At 34.7% G+C, this 12,039-nt stretch overlaps 1 protein-coding gene across 1 annotated transcript in view; it reads left to right on the top strand.

Annotated features, from left to right (window-relative positions):
* LOC127732525 (cysteine-rich motor neuron 1 protein-like) overlaps positions 1–12,039 on the top strand; it is a 319,989-nt gene that overhangs the window by 33,937 nt on the left and 274,013 nt on the right. The window contains exon 20 of the mRNA XM_052241553.1: positions 347–427. Coding sequence (XP_052097513.1) covers positions 347–427 — 81 coding nt within the window. The remainder of the gene's footprint in view (positions 1–346; positions 428–12,039) is intronic.

The raw sequence follows: 12,039 nt of genomic DNA, 5'->3' as shown, positions 1-12,039 counted from the left end.
TACATATATAAATGATGTTACACACATAAAAAGAGATTTATGATACATGTTATTTGTAAATATGAAATATGGGGATGTGGTATAGCTGCAAAAGCATGAGACAACTATAAATAATCAGCATTTACAATATTGTCCGATACTAAGTACAAAACAATATATACAATTAAGAGATTACAGTGCAAAAAATGAAGTTTGGTTTAAAATTAAATAACGTGATATGAAGTGAAGTTTTACTGATATACGATTTTACATCAAATTTTGTAAAATAGGGAAATTCAAATGGAAGCAAACTTTATAAACATATCAAGTGATGGACGACATCTTACAATGTGCACATCTTTTTCAGAATGTCCTCTTGTACGGTGCAGCGAACCATGTCCGTACGGTTACGTGATTGACGTTAATGGCTGTCAAACATGTGAATGTAGTGAGTATAATATATGAAAAATATAAAAAAAAGTATATGAATACAGGGTTAAAGTTTGTTAACATCTGCGTCATTTGGTCTCTAGTTGAAAGTTGTCTCATTGGCATACATACAAAATCGGCCCCGTGTTTGATGATTCTTTTTTTAGACGAAACGTGAGTCTGGCGTTCAAAATTTCAATCCTAGTATCTGCATCTGATGAGTTCATTTATATTATAAGGATTTTTGTTACGTTTTTAGATAGGCACGAGATGTCATACGAGAGTTATTAGTACATAGGACTTCATATTAAATCAGTCTTAGTCATGTAAATTTCTAAAACGAGGGATCCTAGGATGTATTTTTTTCTGATAATATCGTTATTAGTGCTGAAATCATAAAAAAGAGTTTTTTTATTTACGTCCTTAAACACGATTCTCTGATTTGATTTTATTTCTACAATTGTAATCAAAGCGCAAGTGGCACACTTTAATTGAATAATTAAGTCGCTCATGTTTTCGGTTGTTAGGGTAAAAGTATCTTCATTATTCAAAACATTAATTTATAATGTTTCGAAGTTTAGTATGACGTCCATTTTCGCTGACGTAGTGAACATTATTGTTTAGGGGTCAGGTGAAGCTCGCCTCCGGGTGCGGGATTTTCTCGCTGTGTTGAAGATCAATTGGTGGCCTTGGGCTGTTTTCTGGCCTTTGGTCGGGTTGTTTTCTCTTTGACACAATCCCTGTTTCCATTCTCAATTTTATTATTGATTGTTATTTAAGGTAGAGCTGAAAATATTTCATCATTACTAACCAAAAATTTGATTTCAGTCGAATGAACTCACATTTCCGCTCCACTGCCTCTATAGATAAAGAGTAAGATAAAAGTAAAATGTGTTGCAAATGTTTTTTTTAATGTGCAATGACATGAAATATACCCCACGTGAAACATGAGATTGGATTCGTGTCTGTGTATTGATATATCCATTGCAATCAATCATTCTTTTACATTTCGATGCTCTTCGATCCTTGTAGTTCATGGATTTGTCTTTTCATAATGATCCCATTGTCTTACCTCATGTTTGTACTATCATCAATGTGTTACATTATCATTCAAACTTCTCCGGGCTAGAGTACGTGACATACTATCTTTCGTTCAGTGTCAAAGTTGATAGAGACAAATGTAGTGCAGGACTATATCTAAATTGAAACGATAAATAGAAGAAGTCAGAAAGATTTGTTCGGGCCCCGGGTTTTCTGAAATTCTTAACAAGTTAAGATATTGCAAGGAGTATGATAGAATAAAAACCACTGTGTATAAGAACAAAGTATAAAATTTAATTTCTATATATATGCATTGATTTGCTTTAGACGTTTAAATAAATACCTACCGGAACAAACTTGAAACATGATTATATGTACATTTTTCAATTGACGCCTACTTTTCTCCTTATCACACAGGATAATCTGATTATCATTATAGCACCTGAGCACCTGAGCACCTGAGATCACCCCCGGTTTTTTGGAGGGGTTCGAGTTGCTCGGTCTTTTGTCTTCCATTTTGTGTTATGTATACTGTTTTTTGTCATTTTGTCTTTTTCTTTTTTTGCCATGACGGTGTCAGTTTATTTTAGACTTATGAGTTTGAATGTCCCTTTCGTATCATTCGCCTCTCTTTTATTATTATTTTTTTAATGTGCAACGACATGAAATATACCCCACGTGAAACATAAGATTGGATGCGTGTCTGTGTATTTATATATCCAATGCAGTCAATCATTCTTTTACATTTCGATGCCCTTCGATCCTTGTAGTTCATGGATTTGTCTTTTCATAATAATCCCATTGTCTTACCTCATGTTTGTACTATCATCAATGTGTTACATTATCATTCAAACTTCTCCGGGCTAGAGAACGTGACATTATATCTTTCTTTCAGTGTCAAAGTTGATAGAGACAAATGTAGTGCAGGACTATATCTAAATTGAAACGATAAATAGAAGAAGTCAGGAAGGTTTGTTCGGGCCCCGGTTTTTCTGAAATTCTTAACAAGTTAAGATATTGCAAGGAGTATGATAGAATAAAAACCACTGTGTATAAGAACAAAGTATAAAATTTAATTTCTATATATATGCATTGATTTGCTTTAGACGTTTAAATAAATACCTACCGGAACAAACTTGAAACATGATTATATGTACATTTTTCAATTGACGCCTACTTTTCTCCTTATCACACAGGATAATCTGATTATCATTATAGCACCTGAGCACCGGAGCACCTGAACACCTGAGATCACCCCCGGTTTTTGGTGGGGTTCGTGTTGCTTGGTCTTTTGTTTTCTATTTTGTGTTATGTATACTGTTTTTTGTCATTTTGTCTTTTTCTTTTTTTGCCATGACGGTCTCAGTTTATTCTAGACTTATGAGTTTGAATGTCCCTTTGGTATCATTCGCCTCTCCTTTATTATAAATTTATATTTCTTCAAGTACTTTAATTATTTCTTCCCTTCTTCTCCAAGTATTTATACCGAATCGGTGCTCTCTTGCTAGCATGTTCGACTCTAGTGGGAAAGGTCATGGGTTCAAACCCCGACCCGGTGAAACCATAGACTTTAAAATTGGTCTTTGCTGCTTCTCTGCTAAGAACGCGATGTTAAGGAGTAAGAGCAAAGACTGGTCTGCTCGGAGTCGGAATAATGTGTCCGGGTAGGGTTACATCTCTTATTGCGGACTGTTACCTTGTGAAATAGTATGTTAAAAATCGGCTCAGAGTGTCGGTCTAGTACAAAGCAGGGTTGATATTTATATTAAATTAAAATGTTCTCGTCCTTCCTAAATATGCTTTTAATTTGCCGCTGGCCGTTAAGCAGCCATTCATCATCATCATCAGCTTACCATCTATAAATATATATAGCACAAATATGTCATTTGTATAAATACATTTGTGTTTTTTACAGAACCGAGATGCCCATCTGTTTGTTTAGTATTCTGTCCATTTGGAAATGTATATGATGAAAAAAACTGTCCAACTTGTGAATGCAAAACAGGTAATAATGGTTTGTTGTAGTTTTTAAATAAAAAATGCATTACCAAATGAAATGAACCTTATTAGTATAATTGAGAATGGAAATGGGGAATGTGTCAAAAAGACAACAACCCACCAGTGGGTCTTCAACACAGCGAGAAAATCCCGCACCCGGAAGCGGGCTTCAGATGGTCCCTAAACAAACAGGTGTACTAGTTCAATGAAAATGGACGTCACACTAAACTCCAAAACATATAAATGAACTAAAATTAAAAACATACAAGACCAACAAAGGCCAGAGGCTCCTGACTTGGGACAGGCGCATAAATGCGGTGGGGTTAAACATGTTTTGTGAGATTTCAACCCTCCCCCTATATCTCTAGCCAATGTAGAATAAACAAACACACAGCAATACGCACAGTAAAACTCAGTTTAAAAAAAGTCCGAGTCCGATGTCAGAATAGGTAACAAAAGGAACTAAGCAAAATGACAATGATACATAAATTAACAAAGGACTACTAGCAGTTACTGACATGCCAGCTCCAGACCTCAATTAAATTGATTGAAAGATTATGTCTTCATCATATGAAAATCATGCACAATCCCTCCCGTTAAGGGTTTAGTATCATACCATCATAAAATATATGAGAACATAACCCGTATCATGCCAACAACTGGTTTTAGAATAAATGTGTTTATTTCCGATGCAAAGACCTTATGAGTGAATCAATATTAATACCAAAATATGCCATCTTAAATGACTTGACAATAGGTATGTGTTTAACTTATATGTAATAAGAGAAACTCATTTCATGAACCGGATATATATGGTTATAATAAATAGGTAGTGACAGAAACAAATGCTCAAGAAACAATAGACAAAAAAAAAAATGAGGTCTTTACCATTTGTCAAACTCCTCTTCAAGATTCTCATTATTCCTGACTATAGAAGAAACTGTTAATAATTAAACGAAAACTTTTTGAAGATTTGATACAGTTGTCTACATTGCAACAATTATAAACCAATAAAAACAAATAAAAACGAAATATGTAACACGTGACGACAGTAAAGTGATTATTTTCATCGATCCAAGGAATAACAATTTATTCAAATTTGTTCAGATTTTTTTTTTTACACACAAATCACAATTCTGAATATTCCAGTCTTTACAGAAAGCAAGCTGAAATTTATCATCCAAGATATATATATATATATAAGTACGTCTTAACAAGTGACAACTCTACGACAGATCCATCCATTGGATACACGGCTGAAAACACATATTATATTCATAATTACTCTAACTATCAGCACAACAATGTTAAATCTGCAAATTTTTGTTCTTCCCTCGCCGGGATTCGAACCCATGCATGGTTCCCTATGTTAACTGGTAATATGACACAAAACTAACTAAATCATGGTTTGAACGATCCCGGACGAATAGTTCCGACATGAACAATAAACATTTAAAACTAGACCCGTTACATCATGATACCATAGGTGGTAAACATATTTTTTATGAAATGGATGACAGATGGGCATGATGTACATTCAACAAACCAAATTCATGTGAAATCATCCAATGGAATATCTCTTTAAGAAAAAAGTTATACTTAATTTCAGGTCTGTTTTTTTTTAAACTTATATCCTTCACATTCATGGATTCATTCTTTTTTTAGGATGTGCAGGTAATGTTAAACCATTGCCATCAATCAACTGTGGTTCAGGTCAACAAAGATGTCCCGCTCGATATCAATGTAATACTCCTCCTACAGATGGTGATGGAGTGTGCTGTCCTTATGGTAAGCTCTTAGTAAGGCCGTTAGTTTTCCCCTTTGAATTGTTTTTCATTTATCATTTCGGGGCCTTTTATAGCTGACTATGCGGTATTGGTTTGCTCTTTGTTGAAGGCCGTATACCACATCTTCTTATTTTTACATCTACCTTGTCTTAAAAAATTCTAACCAAACATTCACCAAATTATATATACTGTTGCCTTTATATATACAAATGAAGTTAAAGAGATAAAAATCTGGTGCAGAAAAATTGGTACCGTTAATGTTTTTATGATACATTTTGTCTGTAAATTTCTAGTCCATAAACAGAACAGTATATTGCAGCGCCTAAATATGAATCTTATCTTAGTCGGTTTTGACGTTTTGTTCATGTACTGTTTGGTTTCATGTTTTTTTATATTTGGTACTTTTGGCTTTAAAATTTTTTTGGAAGCGTACCTGATTATGTTTATTCAAGCAAATTCTAAAACTGTTAGATATTTAGAACATGATATTTTGTATATTCGTTAATATCTTATGCAACTTTATTTAGAATGTATACATTTTATCTATTTTTTTGTGTTTCAGTATGTCCTCAAATAAAATGCAGAAGACAATGTCCATATGGTTATAAGTATGACGTCAATGGTTGCCAGACATGTCAATGTCTACTTGGTGAGTTAATTCCGAAAATAGGGACTCTTATGTTTGTCTGGAAAGGGGTATCGACAAGTAGTTTACCATTAACAATATTATAATATCCCAACAAGAAACATCAGATTGCATAGTGTTGAGTTTCTGCCTTATTCGCCTTTTCAGAATCTTAAGGGTAATGGGTATTGTCATTTTTCGTACCCCAAAATGAAATCAACGTCACGTCATTGGTTAAATTTCAATTCATTAAGCCAATCACAACGTTTTGGTGTACGCTTTTGAAAATGTTACCCAGAATGCATTAGATTCTGAAACGGCTAATTGACCTTTGATCCGTATCTCCAGATATAGATTCTTTTCACGTGGACTTCCGAACAGAATAGTTAATATAAATTGTAGCACACACTAAGCTATTGGCATGACATCTAAATATAGTTTTATATTAATATTGTCTTTTAATAATGCATCACATATTCTTCTAAACATTCTGAACCGAAACAACAATTTCTGGAACAGTTGACTTTATGTGGGACTTCAAATTGCTAGAGAAAAAAAACACGAGTCATTTAAGTAAAAGGGTATATAAATTGCATCTTTATGTTCATATAGCTTGTGAAAAGGGAACACCCCAAGGGACATGTAGAATAGGACCATTTCCCAGTACACCGTGCCCACCAGGAACCTACTGTAAAAATTCAGTCTGCTGCAAAATCCGTAAGTAACTTTATTTTAATCATAGTTTTCATAGATGAATATATAAAAGCATTATGCAATAAGATTTAAGATACCGAGTACGCTCCATCCGAAGAGCTTTTTCAAGTTTTCATCCAGAACTCTCACCTCACTTTTTTTAAATTAAGATATTGTGACTTGGATGGAGAGTTGTCTCATTGGCACTCATACCACATCTTCTTATTTCTATCTAAAAATAAACTAAAGGAAACGTTACTGTGCAAAAAAGTCCGAAAGGTACTTATAATTTGGTACGCCAGACATGCGGTCTACCGAAGACTAATCAATGATATGTTTACATTTTGTATATTAATTTCTATCTATAGCTTGTAAATTTGGTGATCCTCATCCAACACTTTCCTGTGGAATGGTTATCGGCTCTAACAAGTGTCCAGCTGGATACAGCTGTCTAGGAGGACCAGCTGATGAGTACTTTGCTTGTTGTCCTGACGGTAATCATAATTTTAACTTATATTTACGAGAGCTGATTTCATTACATGGCGAGCATGGTCCGTCAAAAACTTTTCACATTTTTAATCACCAGGTTGTCTAATGTAAATATTCGGCTTTTAGCATTCCTGATAAAGGTAAATCCAGAAAAGCGCTTCGGACGCATGAAATTTTTAAAGTGCTGTTTTCATTTTTTATCAGTTATAGATAATCGTAGCTGTATTTGCCAAGACCTTAGGTCATTTTTTACACTCAATGCTCTTGTCCCGAGTCAGGAATCTCTAGCCTTTGATAGTCTTGTGTGTGTTTTTTTCAAATTTGAATCATTTCAATGTTTCGGAGTTTAGTGTGGCGTCCATCTCGCTAAACTAGCATGCATTATTGTTAAGGGGCCAGCTAAAGCCCGCTTCGAGTACTGGATTTTCTCGCTACGTTGAAAACTCTTTGGTTTCCTTATGTGTTGTTGTACATTTTAGACGTATATTTATTTATAGGACTTACAGGAGCATTAGCTGTCAAATTCATATTCACCGATTTGACTCAAATTCTTATATTTGATTTATAACATACTAAAATTACAAAAAATTTTATATAAACAATTAACAATGCATGAACTCGATGATATGTATCAACATTTCGTGTGCATTTTTGTCTAAACGCCATCTAATTAATCATCGAGATGACCTCTTATGACTGCCGACGGTAATATAACCCGATTTAAACATAAATTTAAATATAAACAGATAGTGACCACGTGCAATTGGATTTTTCTTAGGCTGTTTGATTTCAATTGTAGGTTAAACAGTATGTTTATCCTGATTTTTGACTGTATAAGAATGATTTTTTTGTGTATCGAATCAGTCTACCAAATGGTTCATCATTGTTTCAATTTGAATGTTGAAATTCGTTTCCTTTAAATAACTGAATACATGTGTAACCCATGTCCAGCTAAGGGGTTGAATTGAAGGTCACATGGATACGGATTCAATGAGGTCGAATGATTCACTTACAAGTGAATAATTGATCACCGATGTTTATTAGCTTATTTTGACAAAATTGAACCAAATTGGCTGCTAAAAGAATTATTATTTTAATTTTTCACTTTCAATAATGATTGAACAAAAAAAAATCCTATCTTGTTTTTTTGTATCTCGTAGCCAATGTCCCTTTAACAGAGACATGTGTATTATAAATGTCTGGTTGTTGTAAATTATATCCCTAATCTAGTAGTGAGGATTATATTGTAATCACCATGTCCGTCTGTCCGTCCACCAAATATTTTTGTTATACTTTTCTCAGAAACTTCTCTTAGCAGTAAAACTTCATGTGTTTTCAGCCGCTTGTCGAATATGAGTTGTCAAGAAAGTTACGTGCTGCCGATGCTTTGAATGATTTGTCAAATGAACTTAAAATGTTTTTGTCGCATATTTCTCGAAAACTACTGAACAAATTGACTTCAAATGTTGATTGATTTGTTGATTTATTGGTGTTTAACGCCTCTCTAAGCACTATAGTGTTATATGTGGCGGTGAGTTTTTATTGGTGAAGGAAGCCTGAGCGCCCAGAAAGAACCACCAACCTTCGGTAGGAAAGCTAACAATCGTAGTCAATTATGATTGGAGTCGAGCGCATCTGCCATGTTCGGGATTCGAACGCACAGCGTCAGTGTTGACAGGCTAGTGATACAGTATTTTTATTACTAAGACCACTCGGCCACCAGTTGGCTATCGAGGCACTTAGAAACGTAAGACACATTCTTCTTGTTTCCGATACTTGTAATCACGAGTAGGGGTATGCTAAATATAGGCAACAGTAGTATACCGCTGTTCGAAATTCATAAATCGATTGAGAAAAAAAACAAATCCGGGTTACAAACTAAAACTGAGGGAAACACATCAAATATAAGAGGAGAACCCGACTAAGCACGACAACGCGTGCATTGTTAATTAATAGATTTTTTTCTTTGTAGAAAATAAGCCAACAACTAACAATTGTCCAAGAGACCGATACCCAAAGTCAAGGTGTTATGTCCGACGAAGCTGTAGAAACGATTCATCCTGTCGTGGGAAGAAAAAATGTTGCAAGCAAGGATGTCAATACAAATGTGTAAATCCTGTTTACTGATCAGTTCTACAGAAAAAATACAATATATAATTGTGTTGTACATTAATATGGTTAAGTTAAATAAAGTAAAACTTTTTATCCATTAGTGTTCTTATCAGTTTTTGCTAGTACTATAGAGAGAAGTACATACATGCCTGTTAAAACGTTTAAACCCGCTGCATTTTTATGCTCCTGTCCTAAGTCAGGAGACTGTTGTTCAGTGGTTGTCGTTTGTTGGTCTGGTTCATAGGTGTTTCTCGTTTCTCGTTTTTATGCCCCACCTAGGACCATTATGTTGTTTGGTCTGTGCGTCCGTTCGTCCGTTCGTCCGTTCGTCTGTCCGTTCGTCCGTCCATCCGCCCATCCGTCTATTTTGCTTCAGGTTAAAGTTTGTTTTTGATGAAGTTGAAGTTCAATCAACTTGAAACTTAGTACACATGTTTCTTATGATATGATCTTTCTAATTTTAATGCCAAATTACAGTTTTGACCCCAATTTCATGGTTTACTGAACAAGGAAAATGATAGTGCGAGTGGGAAATCCGAGTACTATGGACACATTCTTGTTTATATAGTTTTTTGTATAGGCTATTAGACCATTAGGTTTCCTGTTTGAATCGTTTTCCACTAGTCATGTTGGGGCCCTTGACAGTTTGCTGTTCGGTGTGAGCCAAGACTCCGTGTTGAAGGCCGTACTTTGACCCATAATTGTTTACTTTCTATACATTGTGACTTGGATGGAGAGTTGTCTCATTGGCACGTATACCACATCTTCTTATTTATATAGACCGTTGGTTTTCCTGTTTGAAATGTTTCATACTAGTTATGTTGGGGCCCTTTATAGCTTGCTGTTCGGTGTGAGCCAAGGCTCCGTGTTGAAGGCCGTACTTGGACCTATAATTGTTAACTTTTTATACATTGTGACCTAGATGGAGAATTGTCTCATTGACACTCATACCACATCTTCTTTTTTTTTTATAATGAGACAAAAACGCAAAATGAATAAGTAAACAATTGTGAAATAGTGTTTAATATTCTCTAGAACATTTGTATGCCTCCGCCAGTAAGGTGAATGAGGCATTACGTTTTACCTTTGTCCGTCTGTACGTCCGGACGTTCCAAAATTGGTTTCCGTTCTCTAAAAGATAATCGACTTGAAAAGCTCACTTTAGCTTGTGTTTATGACAGTTATTGACATTAAATAAAACTATGAATTTTGATTCTTAAATGATACCAAAGGGACATTCAAACTCATATGTTTTAATTAAACTGACTACGCTATGGCAAAAAATAAAAAGCCCAAAAGACAAACAACAGTATACAAAACACAACATTAAAAACTAAAGACTGACCTGCACGAACCCCACCAATTTTAGTTTGCCTCAACCAAATTATATTTAAAAATGGCGTCACTTTCATCGTTCTAGAGTTATGTCCCTTTTTAAATGGGAAATTGCTGAATTTGCCGTTTCCGCCCTATAATGTTATCTAGCCTCAACCAAATGTTATGAATTTCATACACAATATTAACTCTTAAGCTTCGAACGTATAATTTAAATAAAACGTTTGAAAAGAGGATAGCTGGTTCCCACAGGACATTCTGTTGAAAATATATAGGTCCGCTAAAATTTGTACCTTTATGAGACTGCATATTTGTACTTATCTTAGCTACTCTATTTCATAAAACTTTGACGAATTAATTCTGATTTTTGTGTATGCGTATAAATGGGTTTCAGGAGAAGACTGTGTTGATGGCACAAACGAGTGCGATCTTCGAACTACATTTTTTACTTAAGTATAGCCCGTATACAGGTTATATCTGTGTTAAACTTACAAAACTAGTTGAGTATGTTCGCTGCCGAAATTAAAGATAACATTTGCATCAATTTCAATATATTATACTTACGACAAATTAAAAATAGACTATTTGCCTTTGTTGCAGAAACACGTATTTGATACATATTACATTGAAGAACACAAGTCTATAATTGAATCATCAAGAAGTTCCTAATTAGGTAGTGGTCTGGAACCGACAGCATCAAAACAGACCCAAGAGTACTTGGACCGTTGGTTTTCCCGTTTGAATGGTTTTACACTAGTAATTTTTTGGGGCCCTTTATAGCTTACTGTTCGGTGTGGGCCAAGGCTCCGTGTTGAAGACCGTACTGTGACCTATAATGGTTTACTTTTATAAATTTTGACTTGGATGGAGAGTTGTCTCATTGGCACTCATACCACATCTTCTTATATCTACCAACAGTACTTGGGAAATCATCTTAGCTAATTTTTAAAATATTTTCCGTCGAATTCTCTGAATCCTGATCTGTTGTAAAGCATTAAGTTTGCGCGAACTATGGATGCTTGCGAAACACTGGATGAAAGGAAATTCGACGTGTCCGATCAACTGTAGTCTAGTTAATGAAATTTGAGTTGTAAGTTGATAGAACTTGGGGTATACAAAAATCATTTAAAAGACTCACCTGTGATAAAAAAAAAAATGCAATGATTGGCAGTGCAGAGGTATTGCTGCGTAGCTGAGATAATTCCGTCACATGAGCAATGTAGGCTGGCTGAAATGGGGTGGCGGAGGGTACATTTTTGTTTTGACAAGACAGCTAACGAACGGAACGAAAACAAGAAGACTTAGGCGTTATCTATCAAATAGTTTTCTAAAGTAATTATTTTTACGGATATGATCTGACTGCTTAGCTTTAAATTACTAACGAGTCACAGAAACGATAACATACACCCGAAAGTTGGTCATCAACCGAGCAATAAAATGCAGCTATCGAAACAATTATTAACCAAAATTATATGTTATTCAATTACTTTAAAATAAAAGCGTTTTAACAAAAAAGGACAAAAAAGCTTCAGATATCAAAATTTTAAAACG

Source organism: Mytilus californianus, unplaced genomic scaffold (assembly GCF_021869535.1).
Source record: "Mytilus californianus isolate M0D057914Y unplaced genomic scaffold, xbMytCali1.0.p SCAF_25, whole genome shotgun sequence".
Lineage (NCBI taxonomy): Eukaryota > Metazoa > Mollusca > Bivalvia > Mytilida > Mytilidae > Mytilus > Mytilus californianus.
Note: the sequence above shows the minus strand (reverse complement) of the source record. Positions and strands in the feature narration are given on the sequence as shown.